The sequence below is a fragment of the Phacochoerus africanus genome, chromosome 1 (assembly GCF_016906955.1).
Source record: "Phacochoerus africanus isolate WHEZ1 chromosome 1, ROS_Pafr_v1, whole genome shotgun sequence".
Lineage (NCBI taxonomy): Eukaryota > Metazoa > Chordata > Mammalia > Artiodactyla > Suidae > Phacochoerus > Phacochoerus africanus.
In genome coordinates this window covers 203,078,118-203,096,976 of record NC_062544.1, presented here as the reverse complement: position 1 = coordinate 203,096,976, position 18,859 = coordinate 203,078,118, and the positions used below count along the sequence as shown (strand labels likewise).

The window sequence follows — 18,859 nt, the reverse complement described above, 5'->3', positions numbered from 1 at the left end:
ATTTTATTTCCCCTGATATGCACATCCACCCCTCCTGTAGTATTTGCCCCATATCATTCGTAAAGTCTTCCACGGCCTCTCTAGTCCATACAAATCTCTTCATACCCTAAACTTATGTCAGTTTTTAAATTACCATCACATAGTTGAATCCTTCAACTCTTCTCACTAGTAGTAGTGAAGTATGCCTTTCAAATCACACTTTAAGCTATGTGAAAGAAGAAATTAAGTTTTTATTTCCTTCAATCGCCTCATGTCCATCACAGCATAGAGAATACAGCAGGTTTACAATGATACTTGCTGTCTAATAAATATACTATATATAGATAGGTAAGCCATTAATACAGACATATGTCTATTCATATATTTATACATATATATAAACCATCAATTATTCATTCATCAAGGGAGATGAAACTGAGAAATACACCATGAAGAGGCATGGAGCTAAGGGTGATAAGCTGTTTTCCAGGTTAACCACTAAAGCCCCAGATAAAAATTAAATAGGTCACCCACCAAAGAATTAGGAAGGTATATTCTTTGACACGATATTAAATTACTGGTGAATCATCAGAAAAATAATCTTAAGATAAAGGACCTTACCACAGATCTAGCATCCTATTAGGACTTACCAATAGAAAATGAACAACGTCTCCTCTGCAGAAGGCAAGCATGGGATTCACATAATTATGCACTGCCACAAAGTGCCAGGCCAGCAATGGAACACTGGAAGGATCCATCTAAGTAAGAAGCAAGAAAAAAAGTCATCACAGTTAGCAGTCAGAAAAAAAAAAAAAGAGAAAACTCTGGTTAAAAACAGCATCTAGGAGTTCCCACTTTGGTTAAGGATCCAGGGTTCAATTCCTGGCCTGGAAACTTCCCTATGCCACGAGTGAGGCCAAAAAAATAAATAAATAAAACCCCAGAACAAAACAAAACATAAAAGCCAGCATCTGATTGTGTTCCTTGATAAGACTTCTAATTTCTCATTAAGATTCCAACAGAGCAGGGACTAACTGGGAAGTGTCATGAGGAACCTTTCTGTGTGGATGGAAATGTTCTACATCTTGACAGAGGTTTGGGTTACGAAAGTATACACATTTGTCTGGAATTCCCACTGTGGCTCAGCAGTAACAAAGCCAACTAGTATCCATGAGGATACAGGTTCAATCCCTGGCCTTGCTCAGTGGGTTAAGGATCCAGCATTGCCGTGGCTGTGGTGTAGGTCACAGACATGCCTTGGATCTTGCGATGCAGTACCTGTGGTGTATGCCAGCAGCTACAGCTCCAATTCAACTGCTAGCCTGGGAACTTCCACACGCCGCAGGTGTGGCCCTAAAAAGCAAAAAAAAAAAAAAAATATATATATATATATATATATATATACACATACATACATACATTAAAGTTCAGTAGATGTGCACTTAAGATGTGTGCACTTCAGCATATGTAAATTTTTACACCAAAGGAAAAACTTCAACAAATATTGAACTGTAGTTAATCATACGCATGTTGAATATTTAGAGAAAAGAGTACTGATTTCTGCAACTTTCTTGGAAATACATTTTAAAGAATGTAATTTGATGGGTGAATAGAGATGAGCAGGTATATAATACAGTAAAATGTGAATGATAAGGAGTTCCCATTGTGCTGCAACAGAAACGAATCCAACTAAGATCCATGAGGATGAGGGTTCAATCCCTGGCCAGCAGCTGTAGCTCTGGTTTGACCCTTAGCCTGGGAACCTCCACATGCCACGGCTAATGGTAGAATTGTACAATGATAGGTATATAGATGTTCAATGTAGATTTCTTTCAAAGTCTCTGAAAATGTTCATTAAAAAATGGTGGGAAAAAACATACAAAAAGATGCAAACGCATAACACCATAATAAATCTCAATTAGCCAAGGAGATTGTTAATGGCAATCTAGACCAGCTTTGCCATCTGAAAAGGCAGACCCACTTCCCCTGAGCCCAACCATTCACAGGGTACTAAGAAGAAAACAGAACAGTGAGCTCTCTCAGTACAGGGGCTGCGTTCTGAACTAGTCCTGGTTCTGCACCTTTATTCTCCATCCTATCTCATCAATGCCTGTCCTCATACACACACTGGAAGATAACGACCCTCTGAAAACAGCCAAGCAGGAAAGAAAAGGGAAACTGAGGTGTGCATAATTCATTCTGAGAAGTATCATCCCCCAAAGTAAAATATCAGAGGCAGAAGCAGCTAAGGAAAGAGTATGTAGTAACAATGCATGCCAGCTATTTCGGTGGAGTATTCTCCATTAGTAGTCAGTGTGAAAGCAGCAGCTGTAAATTATTAGAGAAATGCAAATCAAAACTACAATGAGGTACACCACCTTGCCTTGGTCAGAATGGCCATATTAATAAGTTCACAAATAACAAATGCTGGAGAGGGTGTGGAGAAAAGGGAACCCTCTTACACTGCTGGTGGAGATGTAAATTGGTACAGCCACTATGGAAAACAGTAAGGAGGTTCCTCAGAAAACTAAATATAGAACTACCATATGATCCAGCAATCCCACTGGCATATGTCCAGACAAAATTACAATTCAAAAAGACACATGCACCCATATGTTCACAGCAGCATGATTCACAGTAGCCAAGACATGGAAACAACCTAAATGTCCATCGACAGATGAATGGATTAGGAAGATGTAGTGTATATATATGCAATGGAATACTACCCAGCCATAAAAAGAACAAAATAACTGCCATTTGCAGCAGCATGGATGCAACCAGAGATTCTCACACTAAGTGAAGAAAGAGAAAGACAAATAATATATGGTATCATTTATATGTGCAATCTAAAATATGTCACAAATGAACCTATCTAAAGAAGAGAAACAGACTCACAGACATAGAGAACAGACTTGTGGTTGCCAATGAGGAGGGAGGGAGGGGGATGGACTGGGAGTTTGGCTTAGTCGATACAAACGATTACATTTAGAAGGGATAAGCAATGAGGTCCTGCTGTACAGCACAGGGAACTATATCCAGTCTCCTGGGACAGACCATGCTGGAAGATAATACAAGAAAGGGAATGTGTATATATATATACATGTATGACTGGGACACTCTGCTGTACAGCAGATATTGGCACAATATTATAAGTCAACTATACTTTAATAAAAGAAAATATTTTTTAAAAAAGCAGCAGCTGTTCCTGAGAGAAAAACTTAACAAAATAAAGGTAAAAAAAATAAAGATCTCATGATCCCCAAGACACTGTTCTAGTCACCAGTTTATGCTGCTTTGGCTACATCAAGATAAACAGACACTGACCTTTGCACCACTGATTTCCATTCCACCTAGTTTTCTGAAACCTCAGAGATTTCCAAGTCATTTTCCCCAACCTCCTGACATGGTCTTTTTGTCAATAAGATGGAGAGGCTTACTCACCCGTCCATAAGGAAAGGTCATCCACACTTTTAAGGATGGCTTCAATCCAATGACCAGTATCTTTAGGGGAAAAAAAAATTCATTTTTAATACCCACCCAATAATTTTCAAATTTTTGGTATTCAAACCCTCTAAAAGTTAGGAACTTCATCTTCTAAATACACCTCCTACCTTTGTTAAGGATGCCATGGCCAATAAGGAAAACTGTGTGATGGGATGATCTTTCAACTCGGGCTTAGAATGTAGAGGCTCAATACAGCAAACTTCACCCTTGGAACCACTGAACAGGCATCTAGATTCACACGTTCTCACTCCCATCACTCTCCTGAAAACGTAACCAAAAAAATGCAGAAGCAATTTAGCACTGATCCAAGGCATCACATCCCTGGCATGAACTACTACAAAAGCCTCCTAGCTCCTACTCCCGCCCCCAACAATCCAAACTCCACATGACATCAGCAAGTTATTTTTAATGTGCAGGTCAGATTCATCACTCTTCTGCTAAAAGCACTCCAATGGCTTACTGCTGTACATAAAAACAGAAACCACTCTTTACCATGTTTAAAAGGTCCTATATGATCTGGCTCCTGTCTTCACTCCTCTCCCACTACTGCTGCTCCTGACAAACACGCTCCAGCCACACCTGCCTTCTCTCCAGTGCTTCAGCAGGCCACCTCAAAGCCTTTGTGTTTGAATGTCCCTCTGGCTGGAACACTTCTTCCAGATCTCTGCATTTGCTGACCAGACTGTCATTCAGGCCTTTGCTCAAATGTCACCTCCAGAGAGAGATCTTCCTGAATTATTCTCTACTGCATTCCAGCACACTAACCTTATTTCTTCTCAGCACTCATAACTCTCTCCAGTTACTTCACTGATGTATTGGTTTATTGTCTGTTTCCCTATCCCCACTCTAACTAGAATGTAAATTCTAATAGAGTAGCAACCTTGTTTGGTTCACAGCTATAACTTGGATGTCTAGAACCATGTCTACACATAGGAGATGCTCAATAAACAGCGGGATAAATCAAGAATATTTCTGAAGCAATTACTCTGAACTCAGCATTGTTACAAGGTATGAGAAATACAAGAAACATAGTCCTTACTTTGAAGAACTTAATGGAAACATAAAACACATTAAATTTTATGTTCTGCTTTTTTAAAAACTCAGCTTTATAAATGTTCTTCCATGCATCTAAACAGTCTTTGCTCTTATTTAAAGAGTAAACAGGACAATTCCAAGGCAATAAAAACCTTTCTACACCTGGCCATTATGATTATAATCAACTGGGCCTGGGGCCTAAACCGAAAAGAGTGAGATACTGCAAAATAATGGTCCCCAAGCTTGAAAGAGCTTATGAATACTTTGGGGAGTAAGAGTCCAGAATCCTAACTCAGATCTACTGAGACAGAATCGAGGGGGTTGGGGATCAGGCCTGGAGCTCTTATATTCTATAAGCCTCCACAGGTAATTATAATACACAGCCACAACCTATTTTCAATCACATGGATTTTCCAGACCTCTTCGTGTTTAAAGTCACTAAACCAGAACTAATCTTTTGTCTACAAACATCCATTAGTCTCTTACTTAAATGTCAATTCAAAAACAGAACCTCCGCTGTCGTTGCAAATTGCAAGAGTTGGATCATCTGTAAACTAAACAGAGAAGGAATTTATTTTCTTATAGATTTTTAAACAACCAATCAAATGTTTAAAAGGTAGGGAAAAAAATTATAAAATTTTAAAAATCTAAAACAAACACATTTAATAGCATTTGAAATCACCTAAACTAGATTTAGTTCATTACTCTGCAAACATACAACTTATCCGTATTCAGAATAAAAATGGCTCAATAGCTTTAAAAAATAAACAAACAAACAAAAAAAAACCCTGAGCCTTTAAAAAAGCAAAACCACCTTTCATCAGAATAAAAGGAAAATACAAACAATGATTCATAAAAGTCATGAAGTTCGCTGCTTGGGTTCTTACATTAACTTTTTCTAACTTGCTATTAAACCGAATAGGATACTTTGGATACATCTGCAGTGGCCTAACTTGCAAGAATTAAAAGATTTTTGTTATCTTTGGGAAATAAACTTGTCTGAATGTGTTTTCCGTATAACTGAAGAGTTAACCCACTATATTTAAAATACTTTAACTTTTTATGTAACTCTTCCTAAAACATGCTGCTTCCCTGATCTTCTTTCACAGAGTCCATTTCAGTTGCTATTATCTACTCTGGAAAACTCAAAAGAATGAATAATGTTCACAATTAGAAATTGTCCTAAGGGCTTAAGAGGTCTGGTAAGTGTGACTGTTGCAGGATAAATCACTGAATAACTTAATTTGTATCACAGTGCCTAGTCCCCCTCATCCCAATGACTTGTGAACTATCCTAAATGGCATGTCTGTGTGCTCTTCAGGGATGGCTGAGGTCCAAGCGGCTACTACAAAATTATTCTTCCTGGACCCCGCACAAAGGCAGAATAAGGAAGTTCCACACCTTTGCTCTCAAGATCTAGCAGAGCAGTTGCCAAAGTAGACTGTAGGGAAAGTAACAGCGCTCATCATTTTATCAATTTTCTATTTCTTGCGTATGTATTTCATAACATATGTAACTATTAGTGCAGTAGTACATTTAAATAATTTAAATGCATGTGTGCATGTGTACATACAAAATGAAGTAAAGCCCAGATACTTGTTGATGGGACGCATAGGATTGAGTTTGGAGAACAATGAGTAAGAGTTTTGAAGTGCAAGTGGCTGTTGTCAATGGAGGCTTTCAAAGTACCTGCAGAGCTTCTGCACTTATCAGCATCCCTAAGCAACACAATGGCTACTACTAGTCTGCTTATATATAACCTCAGCTACATTCTTCTCTTTTCTCTGTCTTTACCTCTTCTGTTACCAACTATTTCTCCCAAAGATTTTGCTTTTTTCTGCAAATAGACTAGACTTTTATAAACACTACCAACTATTTATTCCTTAAACATTTATTGGAACAGCTACTACAGTAATACAAAAAAATTTAAAAGATACAGATTCTGATTTCAAAGATCTTAATCTATTAAAGGAAATAAGGCATAAACACAAACAACTACAACATATTAGAAGTTGGCTCATGCCACGTGAAAAGAGGTCAAGATAAACCACCATGATGTTCAGAAAGAGGAGAAATTCCCTCTACTTTTACTTGACCTGGTTGTTTTCATTGTTACTAAATACTTCAATGCTGCTTTGTCACAAAAGACTTTTCTGTAACTAACCTAGAGGCAGACACAGAAATTCCAGATGCTCCCAGACTTTCAAAAGCATATGTATGGATAAAGAGAGGTCTGCACAGCTAAGCAACCAAATGTGTACATGATTAAAATCCAGAAGATCTGATTTTAGACTTCCCTATAGTCCTTTACATTTTATACTTCTGAACATGGGCTTGACAGCATACAAAAACCAAGGTCCATGTTGTATTTATAAATGAAATCTAAAAGCTGGTTTATTTCTTCAGGCATATAAGGAGAAAGCCAAGATTCGATTCTTGATGCTTTTCCTTTGGAGGCCTGAAAGAAAACAACCCAACAGATTCATTTCTAAATATAATGCAAACCTTGGTTCTTTCACAATTGGTACCTCGAACTTCAGATCATTCCCAACAAAGTGACAGAGCACCTGATGTCAGCAATAAAATCTTGGCGGACTAAACAAAAAGTAAAAAGACCTTTTAAATCTGCACATGAGTTTTCAGGAGGGTGCTGCCTGTCTTTGCTGCCAACCTTTTGTCTGGGATCACATCCATTTACTCTCTTTCCTTCTATATCTACTATACTTCAATACAACGTATAGCTGAGTGTTACCAAGCTAGCCCATCTCTGGTTTTAACTTGGGAAAACACCTTGTTGGGCCAGTCGAATAAAAGTTCCTTTTCAAGGATTCTGTTTATAGAGAAATTTACTTTAAAATGGATACAAAGACACAATAAAAATCATTAGAAAAAGAAAATAAAGACTTTACCTTAATATGCAATATTGCTGTTCCTGGAGGATGAGCATCTGTTATTGATCTTAGAAGTTTTCCACTGGCCAAATCCCACATAGTGATCTATAAGACAACTAAACGCCTTAAAAACAAATTTATTGCTCTTTTTTGGACTTAAGTACCCTGGATTTTGGCTGAAATAATCTATTTCTGGCCTATAAACATTGCAGACAAAGAACTATAAAGTTATAACTAAAAGTTGCAGATCCCCCAAAGCACGGGGCCTTTATTCCATCTTCATCCTCCTCTCATCCTGCCCAGCCTACTTTTCCCTTTAGATTTTGAATCTTACCAAGAGGTAAAAGAAATTTCTTTAATAAGTCAATCTCTTTAGCACTGGTAAAAATTATAGAAAAGGCTTACTGCCAAACCAATTAATGATAGTCAGAAGAGAAGAAAACAAAACTTACTGCCAATTTCAGAAGTAAAAAGAAATACCAAAATAGTCATCTAGGAACATGGTGGTAAGAATACACAAAACAGAATGTAATGTACTGAAAGAAGCAGCAACAATTATCCACACTACAATAAGAAAGTAAATTTTGTGTAACAGTCTGGTTGGTTTATAAAGCCTATTTACTTATATGGATATATGAATTAAGATATTAAAAACCTGACTCTAGCCCCATCCATTATATTTAAAAATTTGGACAAGACAAAAATTAGGCTAAGCACATTCAGGTGGGCTCTACAGAAAGTCACTTGGTAACACATGTTATGGACTTCAAGATATTGATCTAAAAAGATAATGGTTTTCTAAAAATTGATTTTACATTGTCTTATGGGTAAAATAAAGTTCCTATTTACCTGTCCTTTAGCAAAGCCACAGAGAAGTCTTGAGCAGTCATTGTTGATACTGAGGGCAGAGATGGCTCCATACTGACCTCCAACACTGGTGCTACCCAGACAGAGTCGCAAGGCTTGATTCTGATCTAAAGAAAGAAATTGGTAAAATCTGGTAAAATTAATTGAGAGAAATGAAAGGGTGAATAAATGTGTATTTAATATAGGCTTGTTTTCAAAGACTTTGGAGGTAGCAAGAAACAAAAGAATCAAATGATGAAACTGCATTCATCTTAAAATGCATTTACTGAGCACCTACTAGACACTGGGCATTGAATTAGACAATAAAACTGCAGGGAAAAAAATAAGTACAAGGAAGTATAAAACTTGCCTATAATAAGAAAATCCATAAGAAATATCTCTTTGAACAAACCAGCTTTCACTCCAGCCCTGTACTTCTTGCTATTTTTAGGAGGCAAAGTTACATGAAATACCACCTTTTTTTTTTTGGTCTTTTGTCTTTTTAGGGCCACAATGGCAGCATATGGAGGTTCCCAGGCTAGGAGTTGAAGTTGAATTGGAGCTGGGATTCCCAGCAACGTGGGATCTGAGCCACGTCTGTGACCTACACCACAGCTCACGGCAATGCTGGATCCTCAACCCACTGAGAGAGGTCAGGGATGGAACCTGCAACCTCATGGTTACTTGTCAGGTTTATTAACCACTGAGCCACAACTGGAACTCCTGAAATACCACCTTTAAAAGTAGCTTTAAAACTTCAAGAATCAAAATTTATTCATTTAGAATTTGGCTGAAATTTACATTTATATTATCCATGAAGAAAAGGTTTACCAGGCAAATTAATAGTATAAATAAAATCACAAAGTAAATGTTTAAACTACTTATGAAAATTCTTTTCAAGCATCAACATTTGATATTCTAAAAACAAATTAATTCAAATCTCCACTAGATTAAGTTATTTAAGGGCAAGGATTTTGTCTTAATCACCTCTGATGTCTCCAGGAGGCACTCAAATATTAGTAAACTTTATTATCTAATAATTAAAAGAAATTCCTATAGGGCTTCTCCTAGGTAATGTTTATTTTATATTATACAGAGTTCAGTATTATACACACTTGAAAACAACAAAATAAAAAATTTAAACATAAGAAGGCACAAAATTTAACTGAGGGAAAAAAAAAACAAAACCCACCTTACTTGAACAATCAAGAGTACTCTCAACTCCCCCAGCAACTGTTTGTGCTTTCCTTCACCATCCACCTGCTACATTTTGGAGGAAAATACCTCTGATTCCCATTCTTAGCCTATGACCTCTCTAACGGCTGAGGTCATGAGTGATGCCTTGCACCCAGAGGGCATCTAACAATCATCTGAAGAGCTGCCACATTTGCAAGTCTTCCTCCAACAAAGGCAAATCTAGTTATCAGAAAGAGCCTATAATTTCCATTCTCAAATGTAGAGAATAATATTAGGTAAGTTCTTTAGCCCATCCAAAACAAATACTTAAGAATATTTTTCTGTGTTCATGAGTAGGCTCAAATAGCAACCCCATCTCCCCGAGGAGTTCAAACCCAATTAATAGCTGTATTGTATCTAACAGACAGAAAATACTTGATGTTTTCTGAAATCATTTTCAATCTTAGCCTTCCAAAAGGAACATTAGAAAAGGAATAAAATTCATAAATATACAAGGTCTGATGTACTTTAAAAGTCATGTTTATTCTCACCTAAAATTATTACAATTACAGATTTCCCCTTACTTTTTATTTATTTTGCTTTTTAGGGCCACACCTATGGCATAGAGAAGTTCCCAGGCTAGGGGTCAAATCGGAGCTATAGCGGCTGGCCACAGCCACAGCCACAGCCACATGGGTTCCAAGCCTCATCTGCAGCCTACACTGCAACTCATGGCAATGCCAGATCCTTAACCCACTGAATGAGGCCAGGGATCGAGCCCACATCCTCATGGATATGAGTAGGGTTCATAACATGCTGAGCCACAATGGGAACTCCCTCCTTACCTTTTCCCTTACATACTTTTCCTTCCCTCCTCTGGTTTAATCCAGATTATTAAAATTCCCCTTTTCCCTGGCTCTATGTATGACACTACATTTTATTTTGCTTCACTGGAATTGCATGGCTCAAAGAGTGCTTTCCATAATCCTTATCTTATCAGAGCCACCTTATACAGTTAGTGGATTATCCATAGACCTTATTCTGCCGACTGTCAAGATTCAATGGTTGGACAGCAATGGTCTCTATATACTACCACTTCGAATCAAGCATGTAGTCTACCAAAAGGACTGAAAGAGGGCAATGACAGAAATTCCACGCCAGCCTCACAAAGAAGCCCCTTTAGCCTGAGCTGCCTGCCTTCTAGGCAGAGTAGTGTATGTGAACAATCCCTGCAAAAGCAATCCCTGCTTTGAGATCCAAACCCTACACAGTTCTGATCCATGGATACTTAAAGACACTCCCTCCTGCTTTCTGCTTTAGCTAAGTTCATACTTTAAATGAGACTATTTAAGTACTCTTATAACTCAGGGAAAATAAGCATAGGAGAATTAAGGAGTATCACAACAGAGAATAAGGGTACCATTAAGAAAAAGGATATAGAGAAAAAAGAGGGAAGGGAAAAAGACCTAACTTCTACATTAAAAACCCAAACACAACTGCTTTCCTAACAGTCCTATATAGTAAAAACTAGCTAAGACAGGGACCAAATTATTAACCTTAGTCACTTCTGAAATATGCATTAAATTTATATCCCATAGGACTATGTTGAATATTCTCAATTCTTCTCCTTGACTTTTATATTGTTCATTATCTTTATAATGTTCCTTTATAAAGTAGCATGGCTATGAGGTAATGGACAGTACATAAAATGTAAGCTAGTTTAACTGCACAAAGATATTTATCAATTCTTATTGCTATCATTATACATTCCGTATTTATGGTACCATATTAACAAACTTGCTACACGGTTTAGACTACATTCAGAAAAGATAGAATTTCTGTGAAAGAAGAAAACAGGATCTTATTGAAGAGGTTTCTTCCACTAGAAGAACATTCTGTAGTCCAGATTATTCTAGACAATTCTACATAAAGGTCTTTGGCGAAGATAAACACTTCCAACACTTCATCTCTCAAGTTATATGCAAAGAGCAAAAGGACCTGGACAGAAGCAAGAAAGGTGAAAATCAGAGCTCTCCACATTCCACTCCAAGAAGGTTCTCGATCTGGGAAAGAAATATCAGGAGTTCCCATTGTGGAGCAGCAGAAACAAATCTGACTGGTAACCACAAAGTTGCAGGTTCGATCCCCAGTCTCACTCAGTGGGTTGGAGATCCGGCATTGCCATGAGATGTGGTGCAGGTCTCAGAGGTGGCTCAGATCTCATGTTGCTGTGACCTGTGGCTGTAGCTCTGATTCACCCCTTAGCCTGGGAACCTCCATATACCACAAGTGTGGCCATAAAAAAAAAGAAAAAAAAGGAAGAAATATGAAAATAAGTATCATTTTTCCTATAAACATCACAGAGTTAGCACTGAGCTTAAATTTTTAAAATGCGGAGTTCCCGTCGTGGCGCAGTGGTTAACGAATCCGACTAGGAACCATGAGGTTGCGGGTTCGGTCCCTGCCCTTGCTCAGTGGGTTAATGATCCAGCGTTGCCGTGAGCTGTGGTGTAGGTTGCAGATGCGGCTCGGATCCCGCGTTGCTGTGGCTCTGGTGTAGGCCGATGGCTACAGCTCCGATTCAACCCCTAGCCTGGGAACCTCCATATGCCGAGGGAGCGGCCCAAGAAATAGCAACAACAACAACAACAACAACAACAACAAAAAAAAATTTTAAATGCCTATGAAAAATTTGAAAACTATCCAATGGTACAAATGCGAAGAACTATTATTAATAATACTAAATAGCTTACCAGTTAATTAAAAGAAATTAAGCCCAGATATCACAAAAAGCACATCCTTTTGACAGTGCAATGAATTATATCTATTTATTAGTACAGCTTTCAAAGTAGACTTTACTTACTCAGCATATTCTAGGCTGAAAAGTAATGTGCTAAGTAGCAAAGAAAAGCCATAAAAAATATATAAAGTCTATTGTAGCCATAAAAATCTAAACTTGCATATATTTCAAGAATTTCAATAGCAAAAAAAGACAAAAAAAAGAATTTATAAAAAAAAGGGCGTTCCCGTCGTGGCGCAGTGGTTAACAAATCCGACTAGGAACCATGAGGTTGCAGGTTCGGTCCCTGCACTTGCTCAGTAGGTTAACGATCTGGCGTTGCATGATCTGTGGTGTATGTAGGTCGCAGATGCGGCTTGGATCCCGCGTTGCTGTGGCTCTGGTGTAGGCCAGTGGCTACAGCTCCGATTCAACCCCTGGCCTGGGAACCTCCATATGCCGTGGGAGCGGCCCAAGAAATAGCAAAAAAAGACAAAAAAAAAAGAATTTCTCCTCTCTTTCCATATACCAAAATTAACTTAATCCTCTATTTCTTCACTAATTTGTTTTAACTAGATTCCAAAGACCATTAAAGAAGGAAATACATAGATCCTAGAAAGAATCAAAATCTAATTATATGTGTAGAGCTCTACTTTTATTGCCAGTATTCACCATTCTTCAATACCACTCTTTTGAATATATTAAAACATTCTCTAAGACCAAAGGAAAAGAATAAAAAATATTAGGAAACATTTTTCATCAATCCTCATAAAACAGCAGAAGCACTTTACCTGACCACCACCTAACAAACACACGGAATTAAAGTTCTCCATTCCCTCTGTAAAGCTTACTGACTAAAGCCCAGGACACAATGACTCCCTATGGCTAACTGGCTATTTTCTGGAATGCAGATGCTGATGAAGAGTCAGCTATGTTCATTTCCAAACCTGTTCATGCCACTCTAATATTACTGTACTTTAAATACTGAATTAAACAATATGTCAACTGATGAAACAGAATGAAAGAGTTGTTTCTACGAAAGCTAAATGAATGCTTTCAGAAAAACCTGGTAAAGATGAGTTGCTTTAGAATAACTGAAATGAAGTAAGGTGCGGACAGGATAACTGTAGAAAACTGAGAAGTTTTCTGAAAATCTAAAATTTTGTACACTGATTGACTGATGACAGGTGTCTTAAGTTTTTACTTCTTTTTTTTTTTAATTAAAAGTCCAAATTTTGCAAGGCCCATCATTGTCACAGCTTATGCCAAAAAAGACGTTCCAGACCTCCAAACGGCAGATACAATTGCAAAGAAAAAGTTTCAAGAGTTCCCATCGTGGCTCAGTGGTTAAGGAATCCGACTAGGAACCATGAGGTTGGGGGTTCGATCCCTGCCCTTGCTCAGTGAGTTAAGGATCTGGCATTGCCGTGAGCTGTGGTGTAGGTCGCAGACGTGGCTCGGATCCCGTGGCTCGGATCCCGTGCTGCGATTTGACCCCTAGCCTGGGAACCTCCATTTGCTGCAGGAGTGGCCCAAGAAATGGCAAAAAGACCAAAAAAAAAAAGAAAGAAAGAAAAAGAAAAGGTTCTGACTATATCAAAAGATTAAGGGAAAAATAAATATTTATATATTTTCATTTAAAATAAAGCCTGAAGGTATACAAATATAATTTTTAACAATTCCCTGCTTTAACCAACTTCAACTAGCTGGTTCTTTTCAATAAGCATTTCATAAGAGGGCACCAACTGTAATTGACAGCATTCTCTTTCAACATTACAAAGATAAAAAAAAAAGTTACTCATGCAAACCAAAATTACTATACCTTTTCCTTGAATCCATGGAGAAAAGATCAAAAGAAAAAGAAAAGCAAGAAATCAGTTCAAAAGTTCAGAGAAAAGACAGGTAAAATTTCAAGAATATAAGTGAAAATGATTATATTTAGGTTTTGGTTATGGAAATAGAGAAAATGCACAATATCCAAATTTAAGCACAGTAAATCTAAGTCCATTAAGTTTGATAAAAACAAAAGCAATTTCAAAAAGATAATCCAGTAAAGTATACTAACAACCCCAAAACTGGAAAACTAAGAGCTTTGGGATAAGGAGACATCTTTACTAAGATCTGAATTTTTGAGAGTTTGTATTTAGCTAAGAGCCAAGATACACAATAAATACCATATATCTATAATTTCATAAGAATAGGCAATTTACGTCACTTTTGAGAAGCTTATAATGATTAGTATTTTAATGACCCAAGCCTCCATTCCAAAGAGAATCTAATGGTACTTAAACAAGTAGTTCTTCCTGCTGCATTTTTTCCTAAGATTAACAAAGATGTTTAAAAGATCAGATTTTACTCAGACCTCTAATCTAGACACTTCATAGTATTATTACTCTGCCATTTGTTCCTGGTTTTCAAGCAAATTTTAATCCATTTGTTAAAACTCATTGACCAAATATCTGATTCCTTCAAAAATAATGAGTATAATTTATTAACTGCATAATTAAAAATCCAACACATAACTAAAATATTATGATTCTTTCTCAGAAATGTTCACTTTAGCATACTTTTTTTTATGAAACTGTAATGAAAGATTACTATTTCATCAAGTCTACATGAAAGCTGCTGAACTCTAAAAAAAATTAGAATGCAGGTCCAAGGAAATAAAAAAGAGATGGTAAGCAAAAAACAATGCACTCTTCTCTCTCTCTCTCTCTTTTTTTTTTTTTAAGGAAACTTACACTCATTGAGTATATTTCACCTCTGTTTGTTTGGTTTGGTTTTTTGGAGCCACACCTATGGCATGTGGAAGTTCCCCAGCCAGGAACCTGCCCCACAGCTGCCACAATGCCAGATCCTTAACCCACTACACCACAAGGGAACTTCCTCCACCTGTTAGTTTCTATTTTAAAAAGACTTCATTTTAATTTTTTGTGGTAAGCTCTACATGGGTTTGATTTTAAGAAGACATATATTCTTATAACCTTGTGGTAAAGAAGGGATATTAAAGCAGATAGAGTTGAAGAAAAGTGAGTACTGGTAAGTAGAAACAAAAAATGAACAAGCCTTCTGCTGACAGATAAACATATGCATTATATTCTGTCCTCATTCATCTTAGTTCTTCTGTTCTTCTCCTATATATCTTGGAATTTGCCCTCTTTTCTCTCAGGACAAGAAGAAAAGGGGGAAAATGCACTGATCTTAGGATTCAGTGTTCCTTGATTCTGAACTTGGCTCTCTACATGTTACTTAACTTCTCTGGCTCTTAATCACCTCACATGTAAATAAGGGGACTGAATTAAAAGTCCTTTTAAGATCCCTTCCCAAAATTCTATCAATACCAACTATGCCCTCATAGGAAAGCAAGAATTCTTATACCTAATAGGAGAGGGACCTGGTAAAACTTTCTAGAAGGCAATTAATCAGGCAGTTTGCATCAGAAGTGTTCAAAATGTTCATACCCTGACCTAAGCAACTCCACTGTTAGGGATTTGTCCTAAGGAAGTAATCATGTACACAAAAATGCAGTTACAAAGACATTCATCACTCTATTTTTTGCTTAGAAATAACCCAAATGTCTTATAATAGGGCATGATTAAGTAAATTATGGTGACTCCATTTAAAAGAATACTATGTAAGAGTCCGTGAGGATGCAGTTTCAATCCCCGGCCTATCTCAGTGGGTTAAGGATCTGGTGTTGCCACAAGCTCCAGCATAGGTCATGGATGAGGCTTGGCTCAGGTGTTGCCCGTGTCTGTAGCATAGGCCTTCACCTGCAGCTCTGATTCAACCCCTAGCCTGGGAACTTCATAGACCACAGGTGCGGCCTTAAAAAAACCACCAAAAAACTAAAAGAATACTATGTAGCCATTAAAAATGCTGTTAAACAGAAACGGACTCACAGACAGAAAAAAAATATGGTTACCAAAGGGGAAGGGATAAATTAGGAGTTTGGGATTAACAGATACAAAATACTATATATAAAATAGATAAACAAGTTCCTACTGTATAGCACAGGGAACTATATTCAAAATCCTGTAATAAACCATAATGGAAAAGAATATGAAAAAGAATACATAACTTAATCACTTTGCTGTACACCAGAAACTAACACAACAGTGTAAATCAATTACACTTCAATTTTTTAAAAAGTTGATAACTTACTCTAGAAAAAAAGTAATGTTATAGATGAATATATAATTACATGGAAAGATGCTCATTATAATAAAAAAGGTTATAAATCAACATGATCACATTAAGGGATGTGTACATATATACCACACAAATACGTATTTTAAAAAAAAAGATCAGAAGGCTATCAGAAATGTTAGGGAATTCCTGGATGGTGGAATTTGCATATCTTCAAACTTCTGCTCATCTAGATTTTCTCTTATGAATATATATTATGGAACAAGAAAAAAAATTGTTTAAAGAATCATTTCTAAAGTTCTCTCAAAAGAATTGTATTTTTGCTTCCATTCTTCTCAAGCCCAGACAATAAAACTTTTTTGTATCAATCACCTTTGAAAAGACTAGATGTTAAAATCACATCATAAATAAGGCTTTTGGCATAATGAATAATGTATAAATAGCAAATCAAATTGTTCAAAATCAAGGGAAAATAACTAGTTACTCACTCATATGATAAATAAAGATGCAAAGCCCACAGAGATCAAACTGTGGTTCTGCTATTAAGGTGTTCCCAGGTAATCCTAACACAATATCCTGTAGATTCCTCATTAAAAACAGTGTCATCAGGAATTCCATTTCAGAGAGTTGCAAAAGACTTAAGATCCATAAGAGAACAATAAAAATGACAGGAAAATATTATCTAGTAGTTTTTGTTGTTGTTTTTGTCTTTTTAGGGCCACACCCACCACACGTGGAAGTTCCCTGGCTAGGGGTTGAATCGGAGCTGCAGCCGCTGGCCTACACCACAGCCACAGCAACATGGGATCCAAGCACCATCTGTGACCTACACCACAGCTCGAGGCAATGCCATATCCTTAACCCACTGAGCGAGGTCAGGGATTGAACCTGCATCCTCAAGGATACTAGTCAGATTCGTTTCCACTGAGTCACAATGGGGACTCCTATCTAGTAGTTTTTAAATGGAAAAAAAAAAAAAAAAGAACGAAATGTTTTACTTATAGTATTGAATGCAAAAGCCAAGAAAGATTAAAACTAGGGTTATTTAGTTAGGGAAAAAACTGAGAAAATACTTAGGACTATTACATACCATACAAATAAACCTAGCTAAGTTCCCTTCTTAAACAAACAAAAAAAAAGAATGTGATTATGGGCTAAAAATTTTTCAGTTTAGAGGGATTTACACTGTAAATTTAAAAAAAGAAAAACTGTCAGCGAGAATTACTGAAAAAAAAATTTTTTTTTTTTTGTCTTCTCTAGGGCCGTACCTGCGGCATACGGAGGTCCCAGGCTAGGGGTCTAATCAGAGCTGTAGCTGCCAACCTACGCCAGAGCCAGAGCAATGCAGGATCCGAGCCATGTGTGCAACCTACACCACAGTTCATGACAACGCAGGATCCTTAACCCCCTGAGCAAGTCCAGGGATCAAACCCACAACCATCATGGTTCCTAATCGGATTCCTTAACCACTAAGCCACGACGGGAACTCTGAGAGTTACTGAAAATTACTAAGAAAGCCTGGGAATCTCTTTCCCTGAAGATGTTTATGAATACCTACTATTTGAATACGATTTAGAATAAAAAATTACCACTACCACAAACTTGAGGCAGACAAAATGACAACCCACGTCCCTTTCAACTTTATTTTCTTTTTGCCTAGGTCTGCAGAGAATCAAAAGATCTATGATATGATATGATAGTTTATAAATTCATAAAGAAGAAAATAAATCGCAATGAGCAACAAAATGAAGCTGAATCAAGTAATTTTTAACTAGAAAAATACTGACTGCTACTTTTCAAGTTTTTCTGGCCTTTTTCAAAAAAATAAAGTTTCCTCTATAAATTGTGATTAAAAGACATTAATAACACTCCCCCAAAATACTTAATATTTAAAATAAGTAGTTAGAAAATTTACCAAATATTAAAGCCAATCCATGAGATGTACCCACTGCTATCAGACTGGACACTGCCTGAGAACAAAAGGGAAGATTACATTTTAAGATATACATCAAGGATCTTGAAATAATCAGAATTGAATTTGTTGGACTTCTTTCCTCTAGGCATCAGATAACATACCAACTATTATAAATAAGGAGAACTTCATCTAGGAGGCAAAACAGGAAATAAACATAGGATATCTTATTTCTGGGAATCCCTCTAAATTTACTCCAAGGGTGACAATACCAAAATAGCATATGTTCAACATTAAAGGTAAAAATGTGCCACTCAACTTCCCCTAAAGCAATTTTTTTAAAAAACGCAGGGATCCGCACAAAATAAGAGGCACTTATGCTACCCAGCCAAGAGCCTCCTATGAGGTGTGGGAAAGGAATGAGAAAGCTCTTCTCCAGTTTATACACAGGAGCCAAGAGGCATCAGGAATACTCAATAACCAGTCCACTTCCTCAACCACTGACTAACAAGAAAGCTCCAGGAGGCAGCTGGAAATCACAGAAAAGAAGGCACTAGTGTGCTTTCAATATTCCCCAGTTCTCTATAA

The 18,859-nt window shown here is 37.1% G+C and overlaps 1 protein-coding gene across 4 annotated transcripts in view; it reads right to left on the bottom strand.

Annotated features, from left to right (window-relative positions):
* The window catches only part of VPS8 (VPS8 subunit of CORVET complex), a 254,741-nt gene that overhangs the window by 212,918 nt on the left and 22,964 nt on the right, over positions 1 to 18,859 (bottom strand). For 2 of the 4 annotated variants that reach the window (XR_007135933.1, XM_047788199.1), the window contains exons 7-14: positions 18,275 to 18,329; positions 14,033 to 14,038; positions 8,259 to 8,383; positions 7,428 to 7,514; positions 5,005 to 5,072; positions 3,591 to 3,744; positions 3,421 to 3,480; positions 630 to 737 (exon numbers count right to left, since the gene is read on the bottom strand). Coding sequence is in view for 3 of the 4 variants with exons in the window: in XM_047788199.1 (XP_047644155.1) it covers positions 630 to 737; positions 3,421 to 3,480; positions 3,591 to 3,744; positions 5,005 to 5,072; positions 7,428 to 7,514; positions 8,259 to 8,383; positions 14,033 to 14,038; positions 18,275 to 18,329 (663 nt within the window). In the remaining variant the exon portion in view is untranslated. Of the gene's footprint in view, positions 1 to 629; positions 738 to 3,420; positions 3,481 to 3,590; positions 3,745 to 5,004; positions 5,073 to 7,427; positions 7,534 to 8,258; positions 8,384 to 14,032; positions 14,039 to 18,274; positions 18,330 to 18,859 lie in introns of those variants that run through there. The other 2 variants (XM_047788209.1, XM_047788221.1) reach the window with 2 other exon arrangements.